Source organism: Siphateles boraxobius, unplaced genomic scaffold (assembly GCF_051911475.1).
Source record: "Siphateles boraxobius isolate OS27281-9 unplaced genomic scaffold, OSU_SipBor_1 86, whole genome shotgun sequence".
Taxonomy (NCBI): Eukaryota; Metazoa; Chordata; class Actinopteri; order Cypriniformes; family Leuciscidae; genus Siphateles; species Siphateles boraxobius.
In genome coordinates this window covers 7,530,013-7,550,961 of record NW_027509215.1, presented here as the reverse complement: position 1 = coordinate 7,550,961, position 20,949 = coordinate 7,530,013, and the positions used below count along the sequence as shown (strand labels likewise).

The window sequence follows — 20,949 nt, the reverse complement described above, 5'->3', positions numbered from 1 at the left end:
CGTAAATCACATTACTATTTTCTATATTTTAAAATAATAGCCTAGTAAGTCATCAAAACAATAAAATAACATAAATGCTTTTGCATAGATTTTTTGATTGATTTACATTTATTTTATGCTGTTTTACACTTCGCTATGAATTTTTAAAGCAAATGTTTACCCACCCATGAGGACTTTATCAAGACGTTATGACGTCAATTATTCAACATGTACTACCAGATATGTCCACTAGATGTAGGCAGAGTTCCACAATTGTGAATTGTGTATTAGCCTACACAATAACAGCAACACACACACACACACACACACACACACACACACACATATACATATATATATATAGTTGATAAAAGATAATTAAATATATTTTCTTTTTCTTTACATATATATATATAGTTTTTTATATCAATATGGTACAAGATTATCCTATTCAAATCAATGATAAAAATTATATATACATTTCATTTTCTGTAATCAACAACATATAGAGCATTAAATATAACATTAAGTCAGGGTTTCCCAGACTGTGGTTCGTGAGTTTAAAGAAAAGCTATACATCATCTACATTTTTAAATTAAAATGAATGATTTTAAAATAAAAACAGTCAAAATGAAACATTTACTTAAAAGATTTTAAAAATATTTGTTAACCTGCATGTCATGTCATGTGACCATTAACCGACATCAGAGAACCGTGAAATTAATTTTATCATTATTATTGACTTAATTTTATTATTGACCTAACTTATTGACTTCAAATCTAAGGGGGTACTTCAAGTAAATATATTAGGTCAATGAGGTTCAGCTGACAAAAAACTTGGGGAATCCCTGCATTGCATATAAATATGAAACAATGTGAATTTGTACATTCTAATGTGTTTGAAAGACAAAACGCCTTCCAAGACACTAATACAAACTGAAATGACTCACTGAGTGATAATTCAGATAATAATTAATGTGTTCGGCAGGAGCTAGGCATGCAACGTTTAGAAAACTACTTAAAACTGAAATGATTTATGTAAATCCAGTGATCAAATGCTGTGTGTCTCAGTTTTCAGTGATAGTGCAACTCCACAAACCTGGAAGACCTTCTGAACGTGTAAATAAGTAGTAAGCAAAAAGAAATAGCTATAATAAATTAATTTTTATTTACCGCTATTGTGAGAATAACATGTAATCAATAGAAAATTAACTGTAGTCTGACTATGAGTATTTTAAAATGTAATATAATCTAATTTCAAGCAGGCTACTTATTTTTTATCTGATTACATAATCCAGATCACATACATATATATATATATATATATATATATATATATATATATATATATATATATATATATATATATATAGTGTTCTCATAGAACAGAATGACCATATTTTCCATATTTGTCTTTATAATTAAAGAAGGTTAAATTATTTAACAATGTATCAAGATATTTCCCATGATGTTTGTCCAAGTAATTTCAGCTCAAATTACAATAAACTGATTTAAAAAAAATATTTGAATCTTATATAGCCTAATAAAAAGTTGAAAATTGTTTAATTTTCTATTGACTATAACTTCTATTTTGATGTGATTAAAAATACTCATTCCATAAGGGGAATAAGCAAATATTATTATTAGTATTATTAATAGTAGCCTAGTATATTTACAATTTCCCTCATGGGATCATTAAAGTAGCCTATATTTATCTATTATAAGTGCAAAACTGCGAATGCCACTAATATCCTTTTTGTGTGTGTGTGTTTGCAGAAATCTCTTCTAATTTCCTCAGAATAAGGGACACACCCCGGAGTGCGCGCTTTCAGATCAGAATGCCTGACTGACTTTGTGCCGTCGACCAAACTTGACAGTTCCTGTTATCCACACGCGCAAAGTTCCCGCCTCTCCTTTCCCTGTCAATCATCAGTGGAATCACACTAGTGTGCGCGCGCACGCAGCTCCGCTGATGTAGGAGGAGACGGCGCTGCTGTCATTGCAACAAAAAAAAAGAAAAAAAGTGGCATAATCCATTTTTAAAGGCAACGGACTTTTTCCTTCCTTCTTCCAGGATTTCTTAAAAAAATTCTACAAGTGTCGTTACTGACTGAGATCTTTCATTATATAAAAACGACACAAAAAGGAATGTTTTTGACATTATTCATTGTGAAGCAGTGACGCTTCATTCACCCGAACGGACAGCAATTCCTCCTTTCCAGAGGAGTTTTTTTCCCCTCCGTTTTAAGGGGTGGATACGGCTGGAGAGGAGGAGGAGGGGGGGATAGCCAGGAAAAGTGGATGTCGCGACTGTGCGATCTGTCCCGTTTTCACCGGGACCCGTGTTGGTGGTGAGCCGCCGCGGAGCCGTTTGTGGGAGTGTCGCACGAACGCGAGGATAGTTTGTCCTGGATTTTTCAATCATTTGCGAGATAAGGCTCCCGGACCTCCTTCTCCTCGTCGACACCTATCCTCCCTTCCTCATCCTCCTGGTTTTTGTTCCTCACGTACCTCCGTGATTTCACCGCGGTCCGTACGCGGGGTAGAGGCTCGCGGTCGCCGCGAGAGGACTGAACGCAGCGCGCGAGGCCCCCCGGCCCCCTCCCCCACTCTCAAACCCCCTTCAGATCATCTCCTCACCTCCCTCCCATTTTCCCCCTTTTCTTCTTAATATTTTACCTCAGAGAAGGAGAATAAAGGGGTTATTTAATATTTTTCGCGCCTTTTTTCCAACGGCCACTTGAGCGAGGTGATATTTTTGTGTTTTTTCTGGTTTCTGAAGCCCCGACGAGGCCAGTAAAACAGTGGGGATGACTTTAGAGTCGATGATGGCCTGCTGCCTGAGCGAAGAGGCCAAGGAGTCGAAACGGATCAACGCCGAAATCGATAAGCAACTGCGTCGAGACAAACGCGACTCGAGACGGGAGTTGAAGCTGCTTCTGCTCGGTACGGAGACCGCAGTTGCCGCCGCCGCCGCCGTTAAACTCACTAACTCACACATACACACACTCACAGTCAGTCGACAGGTTTCGCTGTGGTTTTCAGCTGTGACTTGTGGTGCTAAACACACCACCTCCTTTTTGGTGTGGTGGCGGGTTGAGGTGTTTGTGGTTCATGTTTTTATTTATTTATTATTCAAGTGAATAGTACCAACGTTACGGAAAGTGCTAAGGCGTTAGCGGTTTAGCATATGTGGGCCGAATGCTGGACAGGGCCTGGCATGCAATGTAACAGCACACAAATCTCAGCATGCTCTCTGTTGTGTGCATGTACATGATAGTGCTTGTCAGCATAGGTATTCCTATATAATCGTACATTAGCTGGTTCATTTTTCTAGCTGTCACTTTTGTGTTATGAGTCAACCCAAGTGGTCTGTTGTGTGATATTGCATGCTGCTTGATAGAGCTATAAGAATGCAAATGTGCAATCAATAATGAGTTTACTGTATGGCAGGTTTGCTCTAAAGGATGCAAGGTGTCAATAGGTGCAAATTATATGAGACTGTTTTGTGGTACTGCATTACTACTCCTGTAAAGTTACACTATTCAAATTTTAGGGAAATTATGCTGAGGTTTGGAAGATTGTCAGCTGAACGTTTACAGCTTTAGTGATTTGCAGTATAGAAATGGGCGTAGTTTTGGTTTGAAGATCGAACCATTTAGCGTGCGATTTATTTGTTTATTTATTTTTGCTAAATGGTCTTTTGTGGCATCACCCACATGCAAAGTAGGTTGATAACATAACTGCAATAAAGAAATAGCCTAGTTAACAATTACTTGTTTACATAGGATATATTATGTATTTTATATTATTTAAGGACCGAAAACGTTTTCAGTTTGACTGAATTTTACTTAAAGAACTTAATTATTGTATCTGAAATCCAAGTTTTTTGTAATACCTGTCATTTAGCATAACACATTTTACACAGTTGTTTAGCCAATAATTCAAGAAGGTCTAGACTTAAAGGTCTTGCACTTGGAAATTATGAAAAAGTAACATAGTTATTGTAATTGTTTAACTATACCATTTGTTTAAATAAGTATATAGGTAAGACCATATGGCACTTCATTACCATGCTAAGGCCAATGTTAATCTAATGTTCCTACACATAGAAACTATACCTACAACATGCCACAGTTGTAATATAAATCTTTAGTGAAAAATCTATTCCCTTAACAGGTAATCTATTACAAATTCTACAAGTAAGTCAAAATTTACCTCAATAGAACGTCATAAATTCTAATAAAGGAGGTCATGAGTAGTTTAAAAAGCTTCCTAATTTATGTTGGTGCGGGATGATATTCTCTCGTCTTTTCATCAGTTATTCATCAATTAAATAAACCTGACTTCAGACATATTGCTCAAGTAATTGATTCGTATGGGAACTTGGTGCTTAAAAAGCTCTGAATGCACGATGTATATAATTAATTAATAGCCTGATTCTATGTTTCCATTGACTATGGTGTATACCGGGTGGTTGTACCTCTTCCCATCCCCTCGCAAACTACGCCCCTGAGACACTTTTCTGTAGCTGCAAAGGATGTTTTCCCCTTGATAATCTTCAAATGAATGAGAAAAGAAACAATTAGTTTGTAGGTATCAGCCTTTAGCGCTAAATATCAATCAATTTACCATGTCTGCCTGTGCCACCTGTCACATTTGGGTTGCTGTAGCACTTTTAACATTAATTCTTGGGTCAAATTATCTGAAAATGGTGGACAGTTATATCCTTATGAGGGCGTGAGTACTCTGCACACTGGACTCTGGTTACTCCCAAGGAAGGAGAATTGGATGCTTTATCAAGCTGTGAAGTTTGGTTGCTGTTCTGTCTATGACTCAGTGAATTGGTAAGCGGTGATATCTGACACGGACAAACGTCATTCATTTCCTATTAGTCAGGACTGTTTTTCCGCTTGAAACCACAAAATGAGCTTCTAGTATGGATCATAAAATACTATGAAACTGAGCTGATGATAAAGACAGATAGGGGGAGATGGACAGAAGTATGAGTTTTGGTGACATCATGTGTTAACATTATGTTCAATTGACCCTTCGCTAAGCTCCGCCCACTTTGGTTACGGTTGATGAGCTTTACACAACATTGGAATGAACTTGAAATTTGCTTTTTCAGCAAAATATGCCACAATTTACTCTTCGTTATTATTTTCCCCCCAAATATCATCATCTGCCATATTATCAACCTATTGCTCTTTTTTGATGTTACCGGTCTACAGGCGTCCCAACAAGGATGAACACGTTTGATACCTGATAGAGTACCTGTAGAAACATTTAAGAAGCATTATGTTCAATTAAACTTAAGATATCTGTTGATATCATTTTCGAATGAGACTTAAAGCATTTTTAGATTTTACTGTGTCGTTCATCAGCGTGTTTTACTGAAAATATTAACAGAAATTTCCAAGAGATTTCTCGGATGTTCTGTGAAGCTACAGTATCCAAGGGGGCGGTGCTTAGGAAAGGGTCAATTGACTTGACATTTGCATCTTTATTATTTGGAGTCTACTTGATACATTGGCGAACCAGTATTCTAGATTGTAGTCCTCTTTATTTGAAGTTGCCACCACTCAAACTCATCTAGTCTAGTGAACTCTTGTTAAGCGAGAACAGGAGCAGTTCTGTAACAGTGAAGGATTCTAAGGACAGAGTGGCTCCTATGTGGCTCCGTGACCTCTGTGAAAATACAAGAGTTCGACCTTTACCGCTATGAGAGAATTAATAAGTAAAAGTTCTCTCCCTGTCTCATTCCCATATCCCTATCCCCATGCCACCAAAGGAAGTATATAAAAAAGCAGCTTGTCGGTGCTCAGTCATCCTATTAATGGCCTATCCTAAATAAGTTAAAACTGTCAGCCTAACTCTGGATAAGTCTTGGCTAGTCTGGATTAGCCCAGACCTTAATAGGCTTTGCAAACACATATTTGCTTCCATTGCTGATACCATAGCTGCTTTGTGTTAACCAGCTTCTCACTCTGTTAAAACAGCTTAGTCTAGGTAAGCTTTGACAAATTGTGGTTATTATAGGGCTGGCCACTATTTCAGATATTCACAATGTATTTGTGATGATTTTGCTGCACATTATTTTTGGAATCCTTGTCTTACATATTACATGTGTTGGAGTATTAAAGCAACACCAAGGAACTTTTCCTCTGCGGTCGCCCTACAGGTTAGAGGTGGAATTGTCCATTACTGCTGTCGTAAATAATTTAGCCTACCGCAGCCTACTGTCGCACGCACACGCTCGCTGTTTATCTAGCACCGGCTTTGGAATCAACAATGGCCACAGACTAGGCAGAGTATGATACATGATTTTATGAAAGACATCACAAACGAAGAAAAACTATGTATGCCGTAAAGCTGTTCAAATTTTGTAGTTCTTTTTGTGCTCCGGTTACTACCCGAAACCCGAAGTTACATAGTGCGAGTAAAAGCGATACAGACCACATCAGGCTATAGCAGACGTGTCATTTAACCTATTGTAAGTCGATGTACCATCACAAGGGTCTTGGAAATATGAAAAACTACATAGTGTTACTTTAAGTCTCTGTGTAACTGTGGCATTATTCATGTTTTGGAAAAAAACATTTATGTTGGTAAATATTGCAGCCTAACACAGCCAAGCCTTGGCACAAGATCTACTATATTTTAGACATTTTGCTTTAAATATTGTACATTATACATTCAATTGGCTACAATGGGCTCTTTGGTCAAAATTAGGTTGTCTCTGAAAAAGAAATCTTTAAAGCCATTTTAAACCAAATACATGAAGATGATAGTCTGGAATATATATCAAATTTTATATGGTTTTATTAGTTAATTAATTACCTGGGAATCAAACCCATGATCTTGTAATTGATAATGCTGTGATCTACTTTTTGAACTAAAGTAGAACATCTGATATTCTCTCAGAAACCTTTAAAATTATTTTATCATAATTTTATTCCAGAAAATAATCCTTCTCATGCTTTTGGGCAAGGCTGTTTTGGCAACCTTATATTAAGATCTCATATAGTCACAAATTGAATGAATATGTAATCCATCCTAATGCCTGTATTATTAAGATTATCTCTGTGTGGCTTTACACTTGGTTTGGGCTACAGGTAACGCAGATTCACTGTTCAATTTTGTGAAATGGAGAATTTGTCCTATTTTTGATTGACATTTATTGCATTTTCACGCTAAAAACATACTGGGATGGTGTCCCATTTTTACTGTGCCGCAAAATGGACAAGCAAGTGTACTGGATGTTTTTGTTCAAATGAACAGGATTTAACATTTGTTATGATTATTTTTTTCTTCTGAGGTGACTTTTAAAATAATTCATTATATTAATGGGGTTGCACTGCAACAGTATTAGAAATTGTTTTGCATTATTATTTTAAAATAATGTTTATGAATTTCCTGCTGAATATCTGCTGTCTGCATAACGCTGAAGTAATGTGCCATGTGTTGTTGTACAGATTTTTTGTCCTTTGAGAGCTCAGAGTTATTGTGAAGCTGTCACGTCTTGAACTGAAATCTGGATATGTTGTCATTCATGAATTTGTTTCCAATGCACAAAGAATTAACTGTAAAAAAAATTGTATGACTTAGTAGTGTTGTTGTGTTGTTTCAACCAACCTTAAGTACAGCAGCTCAGTCCTGCTTCTGCAGATGTAACTGTAAAACAGAAAAGAAACAGGAGATTATTGATCTAGGATTTCTGTTTTTTTAAAGTAAAAATAAATTGGAGGTGTTAGAAAATGCTTGTTCACTAGCGACACTCATGCGATGACACTCGATGAGACACTAACGACCCTCATCCATGCATCTTTTTAAAGTTTTATTTGTTGTGTTAAGAGGTTAGTCTGTTGTTAGTGCCCTCTGATCTGCTCAAAAGTCTTTTAGAAGAAATTAACATTGTTGTATCAAGAGGTTAGTCCGTGTTGTATGGATCCTCTGATCTGCTCAAAAGTAATTGATAGGAAATACACGAAATTCATGTTTTCTTTTAGAAGAAAACATCATGCAAAGGGCTCCAGACTAACTTTTCCACTAGTTGCACTGGTGCTACCAACTTTCTCAGTTGGTCGCACCAGCATATGATTTGGTCGCACTTTTTTTTTTTTTTTTTTTTTTTTTTTTTTTTGCTACATGCCATGGGATTAATCAATGCATGCTGATGAATAGTGGTTTTAATGGACCAAGGCTAGCAAAGGCTTTCTGGGTTGCAGCAGAAATACCTGTAATATATTAATTATCATTGCCAAATTTCAGGATTTTGATGGATTTTGGACAGTAATTTTAATCTGTAATTTTAAGCATTTTACATTTGAATTATTTACAATCTATCTTTTTACATTTTAATCATATTCTATCTATCTATCTATCTGTCTATTATTATCTTTCTATCTTTTAAAAATCATTAAACATTCAAAAGTATGCATTACATTTTAAAAGATTAGAGTATTATAATAAACTGATACAGATTTTTCGTTATCAAAGTTTATAGTTGTAACAAAAAGCAGAAATCTCTCAATCCTTACCTTCTGCATTTTATAATAATTTCCTTTTCCAAAATATAACCGCTGAATAGACATAGGAGGAAGGGGCTCTGTGTTTCGTGAGACCATTTTTATCATTTTTATATGCCTTAATTCGTGAATTCATAATTGGCGCGTTTCACCATCAGTGTGCAATGCGCGTGACTTCTACGTTCGTCAATAAATAAACTGCACGTGTCTTGCGGAATAACATTGTAGACGGAACTTCTCTCCGTTAATATCTATGGCGAGTCACGCAGGCACTGGGCTACTCCGCAGCCGAGACGACCCCGGGATAAAATAGTCCGAATATAAACACTTATTATAGGCGTACCGTAGTGATTCAGAATAAGTCAAATATACGGTTTGGAAAATGGATTCATGATGTAGCCTACTTGTTCATTTTGAACATAAGTTACGGACTGCAGCAGCTGATACAACGGCGTTCTGTTGCTCAAGCGTCCACTCGCACAAATGCGACCACATAACATTTTAACTCGCACATTCTCAAAAAATGGTCGCATATGCAACCAATTTGGTCGCAGTCTGGAACCCTGATGCATATATGTGCATTGACTCCCTCATTTGCGTGTGAGTGGAACATTAAGTGTGAACTATTTCCAAAACCAGTGACTATTCCACTTAAGCATGATTGCTCATTTAAGAAATTCCTAGAGATTCCTAATTATGCAATCAAGAAGCATTCACAAAATATGCTGTACTTTGCTGTCATCTTATGGGATCCAAGTATGAGATCTTCACCAAGTTGTAATCTTATGCATGCTCCCAATTAAGATGTTCTCCCTGATGATATAATTATACTCTTAATGTTAACAGTGTTTTTTATGGACCACAGAAATGCTTTCACCCTTGCAACTTTTACATAAATTTAAAAGGTTAGTTCTCCCAAAAATGAAAAGTCTGTCATAATTTACTCACCCTTTGCAAACCTGTAAGACTTTCATTCATCTTCGGAACACAAATGAAGGTATTTTTGATGAAATCTGAGAAATTTCTGTCCTGCCATTTACAGCTACACAACTACCATTTTGACTCTTCAAAACATTCATAAAGAGATTGTAAAACTAATCCAAATGAATTGAAATAGATTGATGAAATCTGTTCATCATCTAAAGCGATTGAGTCTCTACAGAAAATTTGGACTAAAATTTTCTGTAGACTCGATCGCTTTAGATGATGAACAGATTTCATTTAGTCTTTTATTCACATAAAAGCATTGAACAACAAGCATTGAGCAAAAATAACTGTCATTGGCTTGCTGAGGCTCAAACGTGGTGCGTTACACGAGAATGAACCTCATTGGTTCTCGCACTTAAAGCAAACATGCTTGAGCTTCTGTTTACCACAACTAATGTGTGAGTTGATGAATGTTTATATGTGAATAAAAGCTTAAATTCAATCTGTTCATCATATAAAGCGATTGTGTCTCTTCAGAAAATTTGGACTAAACCTCGCAATTCATGTTAATTAGTTTTTTACGATCTCTTGAACTTTTTGAAGTGTCATTAATTTTCGTATGCGTTTTTCCGTGTTCGTCAGCCTAAACATTCGGCAAGCACAGAAACCTTGCATGCTGAGTCCGATGCGTATTTATTAAACCTTTGCGGGAAAAAACGCAAAGAATACTAAATGGATAAGTAAAGCAGTGAGGAACATTTTGTTGCCCTCTCTCTTCTTAAAAAGAGAAAAAGAAAGAGGAAATATAATGGGGCCATCCAATCCTGAGATTGCGCCAAGAGGAAGGAGAGTTTCAGCTCCTTATCAAGGAGTTGCAAAATTATCCATATATTTATGGTTCGAGTCTTACCTCTCAGGTAGATCCTTTAGGGTGTCGTGGAGAGGTGTGGCATCTAAGACCCAACATCTAGCTACTGGGGTGCCTCAGGGCTCAGTGCTTGGACCACTCCTCTTCTCCATCTACATGACATCACCAGGATCTGTGATTCAGAAACATGGCTTTTCCTATCATTGCTACGCTGATGACACGCAACTCTACCTCTCATTCCAGCCTGACGATCCGACGGTAGCTGCTCGTATCTCAGCCTGCCTGACAGACATTTCTGGCTGGATGAAGGACCACCACCTTCAACTAAACCTTGCGAAGACAGAGCTACTTGTGGTCCCGGCCAACCCAACACTTCATCACAACTTCTCCATTCAGCTAGGCTCGTCATCCATAACTCCATCAAGGTCAGCTAGGAACCTTGGGGTTGTAATTGATGAACAGTTGAAATTCACAGACCACATTGCCAGAACTTCCCGGTCCTGCAGATTTGCCTTGCACAACATTAGGAGGATCAGGCCCTTCCTTACAGAGCATGCTACACAACTCCTTGTGCAAGCACTTGTTTTATCCAGACTGGACTATTGCAATGCTCTCCTGGCTGGTCTTCCTGCTTGCTCTGTCAACCTCTACAATTGATCCAGAATGCTGCAGCCAGAGTAGTCTTTATTGAGCGAAAGAGAGCACACGTCACTCCTCTCCTCACACAACTGCACTGGTTGCCAGTTGCCGCTCGAGATTAAATTCAAGGCACTGACGTTTGCCTACAGAACAACCAGTGGCACTGCTCCCTCTTACCTAAACTCATTACTTCAGACTTATGTGCCATCCAGAAACTTGCGCTCTGCTAGCGAATGCCGTCTTGTGGTACCACCTCAAAGAGGCACAAAATCTCTTTCTCGGACCTTTACCATGACTGTTCCATGTTGGTGGAATGATCTGTCTATCTCAACCAGAGCGGCTGAGTCAGTAAACACTTTCAAGAAACTGCTGAAGACGTATCTTTTTCGGCAGCACTTGATTCAGTAATACTAAAACTTTCCCTTCTCTTCTATTCTATTAAAAAAAAAAAAAATGCACTAAAGTTAAACTGAGAGGGGTTATAGCCCTTACGTATTGTTGTCCTACTGTTAGTTTAACTGCTTCTATCGTTCTCATTTGTAAGTCGCTTTGGATAAAAGCGTCTGCTAAATGAATAAATGTAAATGTTATCCAGAGCATTTCAAAATTTACCTGAGAATGTCAGTGGAACAGTTTGATGCTTTGCTAGCTATACTGGAGCCGCATATTAAAAAGAAGACCACCAATTTCCGTGAACAGAGACTGGCAGTAGGCTATGTCTAAGGTATGGACATGGACATGGACACACACACGTGCGCGGCCGGCGGAAGCGCTGGGCAGACGGAACAGCTGTACACAGTAGGGCTGAACGATTATGGAAAATAATCTAATTGCGATTTTTTTTTAACCAATATTGCGATTGCGATTTAATATGCGATTACTTTAAGTTCTTTACCTTCTGTATTAGTCGACAAAGACAAGCAATAAATCATTGTACAGTAGGGATGGGAATCTTTAGGCAGCTCATGATCTGATCTAATTTTTTTCTTATTAATTAATCTTAATAATACTTAAAATATGTATTTAATTACATGTGTAAATATACATACATTAAATATATATATATATATATATATATATATATATATATATATTAAACCAATTACATGTTAAGAATTTTAAATGGACTATAAACTAATATAGCTTCAACATATAAAAGCTAGTAAGTAAAGAGGAACAAAAAAAACATTACAAGCAATAAACAAAGAGTGCTTTCAGTATTTAAAAGTAGGCTGTCTGAACGTTTTCCATTCAAGAGCTGGAGTGATTTTCCCCCTATACGATAAATTGCATTCACACTAATGCGCATCTCTCTTTTGAAATTGTAAATGTAGTTTGTCCTATTGGTTTAAGATATAACTGACCGTGTTTACATTAATTTCGCGTCAAAAGCATTTTGAAATGCAAGTACATTTAACCAATGAGTCGCTCACAGCCGCATGCACGAGCACTCTTCACAAAGCGCAGCAGCACAAAGCAGGTTTCTCAGTGATTTTCATAATTTTAATATATAAGCCAACTGCATTCCAAAAGACATAATGCCTTTGTGGAGCATTTGTAAGGAAAATTCCGCCGGCCAAGACCGCGCACTGCAAGAGTAACATCAAAGCGGCAAAACCTGTGCAATGAAGCCCGCGACTGTCCTTGTAATTCGCTTAAACCCCGAGCTTTATGAAAGCTTATTTTTCGGAAGGTTCAAGCGGTGTCGTGTGTGTGTGTGTGTGTGTGTGTGTGTGTGCGAGAGAGAGAGAGAAATTAGAAGCAAGCAGAATACGGTTGTTTCTAAAGCACGCGCAGCGTCATCACGCATGTGTGTTTAAAAACTAAGCTCAGATTCGATTCTGAAATTCTCTGAATCAATCCAGAATTGTTGGAGAGAGAATAAATAACACAATATCACATACATGAAAAATAAACTGTTCTTTCCTGTATGCCAGACCTATGCGTAGCGTGCCAAGTTGATGCTTGATTTGCAGACTGCTTTTCTCTCGCATGTCACATGACCAGTGTAATCACAGCTTTTGCGGTTACAAAATCGCATTTCATCATATCGCGATATTATCGCAAATGCAATTAATCGTTCAGCCCTAGTACACAGGTTATATTTTGTACCCAAATAACAAATACTTGTCAGACGCATTTCTGGATTTTGTCGTTCGCTTGTACGGTGGCTCTGAATTGTCAAAAAACCTCTCAAAATGCTGGCTGTGGATGCGAAAAACGCAGAAAATCGAACCCGATATGAATTTCTTTATTACGGACGAAAGTTTCGTAGACTGTGTGCAAGCGTGATTGACATAACGTTAGGTCGAATTTTTTTTTTAACGTGCGAAAATTTCGGATGCGAATTTCCGACTCAGTGAGCAATGGCCTTTAGTTGCGTAGCTGTCAATGGAGGGACAGAAATCTCTCAGATTTAATCAAAAATATCTTCATTTGAGTTCCGAAAGTCGGACGGGTTTGGAACGAGATGAGGGTGACTAATTCATCTTTGGCTGAACTATCCCTTTAACATGCCTGTTGTAATGTTGTAATGGACTGTTCATTTGTTTTGTATATTGCTATCCCATTTGAACATATGATGTTTGGCCCAGTTCTAATTCCATTCAGAAGTCTTAATGGTCATAGACATTATATTTTAACTCATCGTACTACTACTTTTACCCGTTTGAACTCAACTCGGGTGTTTGAAATGGTAAAGAGTTCATATTATGCATCTTCTCGCTGGCTTAGTTTGACATGGCCATGACTTCCTGCCAGTGCAATTCATTTTGCTGCATGCTTCACTGATCTTCTCCACCCTTTCCCCCCATCCATGCGGTTTGTGCTGCCCCTGGTCTGCCCTGAAGCCCTTATCAGGCTATGGAAGGGCCAGGTGCACTGGGCCTTGTTGCTGTCTGTACTTGGTCAAAACAGATTAAAGCTAGAAATTGTCCCCCAAAATGAAGTGGCCTCTTTTTGAATGGACAGAATTGTGGAACTGATGCTGGAATGTTTTTTCTTGCACTGGGCTACATTCTTGCTAGTCAATAGTTTCAGGTGAGTCATTGTATAATCGTCCCTGTTGACGTACTAGCTCTATTCTGGCTTCAACCTTGACGATTTTATATAAGGATGAGTTGAGTGACCATTGCAGCAGTTTTTAAACATGCAGTGTAATTTTAGTATTATTTATGTATTATTAAGATTTTAAATTAGCTTTAATTTTTACATGTTCAACTTGTTCGTTTTCTATTCAGCTGTAATTTTTATTTTTAATTCAGTTGTAGTTTTAGAAATTTTAGTACTTCAACCTATTTTATTTCAATTAGTTGCCAAGGCAACGTTTCTAATTTGCATTTACGTTTTGTATGTACGTTTTTTTAATATATATTACATATATTTATATTTGAGCTTTTAGTTAACAATAACAACACTACACTGCAAAAAATGGATGTCACTCTAGTGAATATATCACAAATAATAAATTTAAAATAAGAAAATATATAATCTTCACTTTTTTTGTAACAATTATTTGTATTTTTTTTCCCATTTTAGCTTTGTACTACAAGTTTGAGACTGAGCTTGAGGCTATTTATCTATGTAATATTTACTTGTATTTATTAGCTTTTTTTGTTAATTTACTGTAATTTAGATATTTTCTCTTTTCTTTTTCAGTACCTTTTAACATTGTTTTTTTATGTGTTTTTCTTCTGTCTAGAAGAACCTTTGTAGTCTTTTTTTTAATTGCCTTGTTTAATGAAGTTGTTAACGAAAGTAGCCAAGTGGTCAATCTGTGACTTTTAGATTCTCTGTCGGTCACGCATCTTCTCGTCATTCAGATTCACAGGTCAGCATTTAAAATTACACTTTCATACTTTGTGGAACTCAGTTTCTTTGCATAACTTGGCATTTCCGGTCTCTTGCATTTACATGCAATGGAGCACAATGTCTAGTTTGACTGCGTCTTTACACTGAAGCTTTACACTGCTTTTATGTAAATGGTGACATTAACCATGTTAAGTGCCAGTGACATTGTGAACAACAAAACCAGACAATTTTATTTCAGATTTTTGGCTTTGTATTGAGTTTGTATTGGTGACAATCTGTTAGCATTGGCAGCAGTTGTTTTGGAGTGCTCTGTGCCCGGCTGCCCTTCTGAAGATTAAACTTTGGTTTTGACGTCCCCATCATGTTTCAGTAAGGGCCTCGGCTTCTGCACACACTTTCACTTTCAATTGTAGTGCTCCCAGGACACATCCGTCTTGTTTTTTTCATAAGCAGTCCTTAACGTTGTTTTCAAAGCAACACTTCAACTGTTCTCCGATCAGTTGCAGTTGTCTCTTTCTCTGCTCCCTCACAAGCAAGGCTTCATGGTGGTTTCCACGTCCAGTGCAAACAAGAGGATTTGCACTTTGGACTTCCACCTAGCAGGCGTCAAAACTCTTGGCCGGCGTGTGCATCAGGTGTCTGCGCGGGGCTTTTGTTTAATTGCGACCCACCGTCGCAGAGCATAATGGATATATGAACATGCTGAGAACATCCGTCTTGATCAAATAAGGCAGTGAAGTCATTACTGTGCCTCTGTGACAAGACGCTATGACAGCCCAGTCTAGAGCTGGCGTGATGTTTCCTGTCGCTCCTGTCCTTGTTAGGAGAGCTAATAGACTGAGTTTATCACAGAACCACCCGCTTTCTCTGCTTAGAGAACAGTGGATATCTGTGGATGTTCCTGCCAGTCATTGAGATGATTTTCCACCAATTCACTACCAGAACTAGGGCACCGTATAGACTGCAGGTAAATGTGGCCCCAATCAGATATATTTTGCTCATATGTGATCTGTTTTTCTCATTACAGTGTGAACAGCACAAACCACATGGGATCTGATCTTTTCTATTCTGATTTGGGCCACTTACATATGTGGTCCTAAATCCGAACAGGGGTGCGTTTCCCATACAAACGACGCAACTCGCTGCTTAACTACCATAGTACGATGCATCGTTGAAGAAATCAACTAGCTAGTAGGGATGTGACGGTGAGGATATTTTCCCACCGGTTAATCGACGTGTGACAACACTGGTAATACCGGTATCACCGGCGAAGGATTTTAAATCACTAATTTAAAGGCAAACATAAAATGCGCTCTTTGCACGGGCATACATAATATATATATACGTTTTGTTATTGTTCCCTGAATCGGCGCTAATTCAAAACTATTTTTTTTTACAACGCTTATAAAAAGCTGGTGCGGCAGTGTGCACTTCACTTTAACTTTTAAATTAGCGTCAATTCATCCTTCGCAGGGAGTTTGATTGACATGCGATCTGACCAATCAAAATCCACCATTTTTGTCCGACAAAGCATTCAGGAGAGTTAGTAGATTAACGTCGGATTTGAATTTGGTTTTAACTGAGGCAATCTGTCACAACACATTAAAGAGCCACAAAACGGTAGGCCTATTTATTGTTTAATTTTCTTTGACTGACCAAATTTTAAAGTTGAGACTTTGTTCCATATTAAATATTACCTGCTCTGTCCAGTCTGTCAGCGCGTTGTCAGTGTCCTCTATTTTTCACTGCTTGAGAACATGGGTTGAATCCGAAATCGCTCCCTAAACCCTCATTCACTAAGTAAGGCTTCTTCCCTACGTTTGTCCACTAATACTGTTCACTTGAAGGAGTGAATGAAAACGGTTGAGCGAATTCGGACAGCCGTTGAGCGTACATAAGCTGTACACTCGTTAATGCAATGCAATGTGGTATTAAATAAGTGCACTCAATAAGGTCCACTATGGTTTCTCACAAATCTCTACGTTTATTTAAGACTTTATTTAAATAATTTAAGACTCTTATGTGGACGCTCGACAAAACAGACATTTTGGCATAATTTGTGTGTGTTATGAAACCGAACCGAAAGAGAACTCGATACTGACGCGCATCTTTTCTGTGAGTCGTGTGTGTGTGTGTGTAATAGGCAGGACTTAACGGATACTGCGTAATTGCGTTAAATATTTTTAACGCTTTAAACTTTTTTTTTTCTTTTTTTTTTTGGTGTCGCGGTGGGCAAGTGATGAAACCGGTGTTGCGACTGAACACCGACTACCGTAGCAAGCCTACTAGCTAGTCACGAAACCAAAACCGTACTGTGGCAAATTGATCGTTAAACCACGCTGGTTAATGATGTCACGCTTATTAATGCTAGATGTTTCGCGATAAATTAAGGACTATTTGTCGTTTTGCTTTATTTCCAGATTCAATCATAGACTCGTTCTTACGTACTAGAGCACGTACGCACATGCGCAGTCTTCAAAATTAAATCTCTTGACAAACAAAAAGACTAAAATGACATTTGTATGTATTCTAAATAAAAGATTCAGATTGTTCTGAATGTCAGATTGCTTATTTTGCTCTGATAATGTTTTAAGTCCACATATCATGCAAACAAGAAACTGTTTCTGACCACTGGTCGAGAGCTGTCATTTCAACCACACAACTTTGCGATGCTGTTTGCGAATGTTCATTAGAACTATGGTTTTGGGAAACACTGGCTCGCTGAACTTTTCGCATCCTCGTCTTAGTTTCTTTTTTATATTGCCTGCGCATGGCTTCCGCGGCAGATCACACTAAATGCGTAATCGCTTAATTTAGTGTCCTCCGTGTTCACTTCCATATGTCTTTTTGTCGTTCTTTTGCGCATGCAAGTCAGCTCAGGACCATGATCTGTTTGCACTGGAATCTGATATTGGCCACATTTAAAACAACAATGTGAACAGCTATACAAAAAAAATCGCATCTGCAATACATCGGAATTGAACGCTAAGGCTCGCAGTGTGAACGTAGTCTAGGATACGAAATCTGATATTTCTAAAACAAAGAGTTTTCTCTGCATTTTGGCCTCCCATCCACCAAAGATCCACCAAATATAAAGTGTAATTTTAAATCGAATTGGCCACAACGCATAGACGAGATTTGAATTAGAAGTGCAATTTACTGAATTACAGTTCAAAGAGTCTCAACAGGTAATGGCATTCTGGGAAATTAACGAGATAGTTACCTTGAAAATGAAAATCCTCTCATCATTTACTCTCAAAATATGTTTCCATCCAAAGTTGCGAATTTGACTTGTGTGCAAAATTGGAAATCGCATAAAACATTTGCGAAAAAAGCACTTTTTCCATCCAGTGAGCCGAAGTGAACAAAATCGTCACTTTCTGATAAACTACCGCTAAATATCTCTAAGAAAAATGAAAGTTGCCGTTGTAGGAGAAACCATTCTGTAAAAATAATTTTGGGTATAATAAATTATGCCTCAGAGCGCTGACGAATGCTGCTTTTTGGGAACACAGTCATGTAATACAGTTCTGGAAGGTAATTATACTCAACCACTTTGACAACAAACTTTGTTCAGACATTTCAGCATTTCCGATGCTGTGCAACGAGATTGGTGCGTTTTTTTGATAATGATGGTGGACGCTGTTTTTTTTTTTGGGTAGATTTGATTGCATGCTTGCAAGTGTTAGGAAGTATTTTTTTTATTGTTGCTGTTTATTGTCAGGAAAATTTTTATCACCAATTTATTGCCTGCCGTTTTTATGGGAACGTCTTAAAGCATTTTTGTATTGTCATATGGTAAAAGAGATTTGCTATAACATTGTTGGTCCACATGTACATAAATACTTCTTTCTCCTAAAGGTCCTTGCACACTGAGTCCGAAAATCTCGTCCATCTTAAAATGTCGGATCGGGTTCGATTTTCTGCATTTTTCGCATCCGTATTAAGTATTTTGAAAGAGTTGTGTTGTGTCAAATCAGAGCCACGGAATGACGAATACGAAAAAACGTACTCAGTGTCCAAGATCTTAAGAATGGTTTCAGAAGTATTCATGTACCTGTGATGGTGCAGTTGAGGTCTTGTTCACAAGATTTTTCCTTGCATTTTGTTAATATTCATCATGCCTTCAGTCACCTATTGTTGCTTCAAGGCCAGTATCAGAATTTTGCATAACAGCAGGCAAGTGGAATCCTGAAGTGTCCGTAACGGTAGGTGATGTACTCTTTAATATGCCTGGATTTTTAATTGGCTGTGTGTCCCTGCTGTTACTATTATATAAGTAGCCCCTCATCTTAACCGGCCTGTAGAGAGCGCTGTTGTCTGAACTACACATGCTGCCACACACGGTGCCAAACGGGGCCTGGTGGTCTCGGAGGAGAGCTAAATGAGAGAAAGTAGCGACACAGGCGTGTTGTGCCTTGCCCTCACGATGCTCAGAAAATTGTGAGTTTTTTCACCCCAAACTTGCTGTTTGGGTTCTTACAGTGAGATTACTAAATGAAGGGTCTCTATTTCTCTGATGTGTGTATTTATAGATGTTCTCTCTGTTATCCTTGATGAAATTCTTCAAGGTGGTTGACTGACCTGACTTCTGAGTTCGTCCTCTGCTCCCCCTGTGCCGGTATTTATAGAACAGGTGCCATTCTCCGGCAACGCCACAGAGACCTGCAAGGATAGATGGGACACACATATCAATCTTTATTGCTGTCTTTCTTTCTTTCTTTTCATTATTTTTCATCTGGTTAGGCTCAGTCATAGCATTCGACGAACAGAAATGGAGTGGCCAAAAAACATGACTTTGTATGGTAACCATGTAGCTAATTATACGCCGCAAACCTCGAATGGCCTTTCCTGTTGCACACATGCACGTTTTTTCTTTTCTTATCCTTGACACATTTAACAGATCAATTTCCTCACAAAGTAGGCCATAGAAACGCAAGCCCACTGATGAAAAGGAACAGAAAGGGAGCTTTTAGTGAGTAGATGTGGAACACAGGCAGTCTCCTTGCCATCTAATTGGTAGCAAACATTAGATTTCTTGACAGTTACTCGAAGATGCTCGAACGTACATGTGCTCACATCCTAATAGGGTTGGGTATAATTAGATTTTTAACTATTCCAATTCTGCTTATCGATTCCAATTCTTATCAATTGCTAATTTCGATTCCAATAAGGTAAAAAGCAAACAAACTTGGATAGGATATCGTTCACATTTATTCTAAGTTATTTCAAAACATTTAATTGTAGCCGAATACCATGAACAACAAGCTTAAGAACACTCACACATGGAACTTTTGCCTATAAAAACCACTAGCATAACTAACATACATTTCAAGCATTATTTAAGACAAGCAAACACTCAGTAATTTAAAAAGCACAAACAAACAAATTAGCAATCGCAACTGAAAAAAGATACGATTGAAATTTTAAGATATTCAGGTATTAAGGTGCAGAAACTAATCAAATGTAAGATAACACAGCACTCTATAAATAAAATATAGATTACATATATAGTTACAAAAGTTAGTCAGTCAAGAACAGTGACTGAATTTTCTCTTTGTCTTTTGCCGTTTGATTAAGGTTATTATAGAGATGCACGGATCCAATATACTGTTACACATGCGTTTTCTTTGTCAACTGTTTATGTTCACCTAAGACATAACCAACTGTGTTAACGAGGATATTTTGATATATTTTTGTGTATTTGTCCGTTCAAAAAGACGCGGAAGAGAAATCTTCAACTCTCATTATCGCACAATATACAGTATGAGAGGCGGCTTTATGTACGCACACATTGGATGTGTCCGCAAAACAGAAAACAGCGAGTGGGTCTTCTTGTGCTTGAATGGTTTAAAGCCATATTAAAATGCACACAAATGGATAAAAATGTTCAATTCCTGAACTTAAGTATCCGATTCCAGAATTGGAATCGATTTTCGATTGCCCAACTCTACACCTCAACCATTCTAGTATAATGCAGAGATTAAACGTAGCATGATTTGCCTCTTTGTTAATCATTGGCTCATTGCAGGTGTAATTTGAAGGACAACTAAAGGTTTGATGACAAGGCCTATCAACCATCTGGTTACCAGGGTTGTGCTTCATTTAGAATTGAATGGAATTTCTTTTAAATTCTAATTTAGTTTAAGAAGCCTTGAAATTTGAAAATGTATGGGCTTAGGGTGATAAATGGAT

The 20,949-nt window shown here is 37.7% G+C and overlaps 1 protein-coding gene across 1 annotated transcript in view; it reads left to right on the top strand.

Moving 5' to 3' along the window:
* The first annotated feature begins 1,906 nt into the window (after positions 1-1,906).
* gna11b (guanine nucleotide binding protein (G protein), alpha 11b (Gq class)) overlaps positions 1,907-20,949 on the top strand; it is a 57,096-nt gene continuing 38,053 nt past the window's right edge. The window contains exon 1 of the mRNA XM_077222184.1: positions 1,907-2,925. Within this exon, the coding sequence (XP_077078299.1) occupies positions 2,790-2,925 (136 nt within the window). The 5' untranslated portion in view covers positions 1,907-2,789. The remainder of the gene's footprint in view (positions 2,926-20,949) is intronic.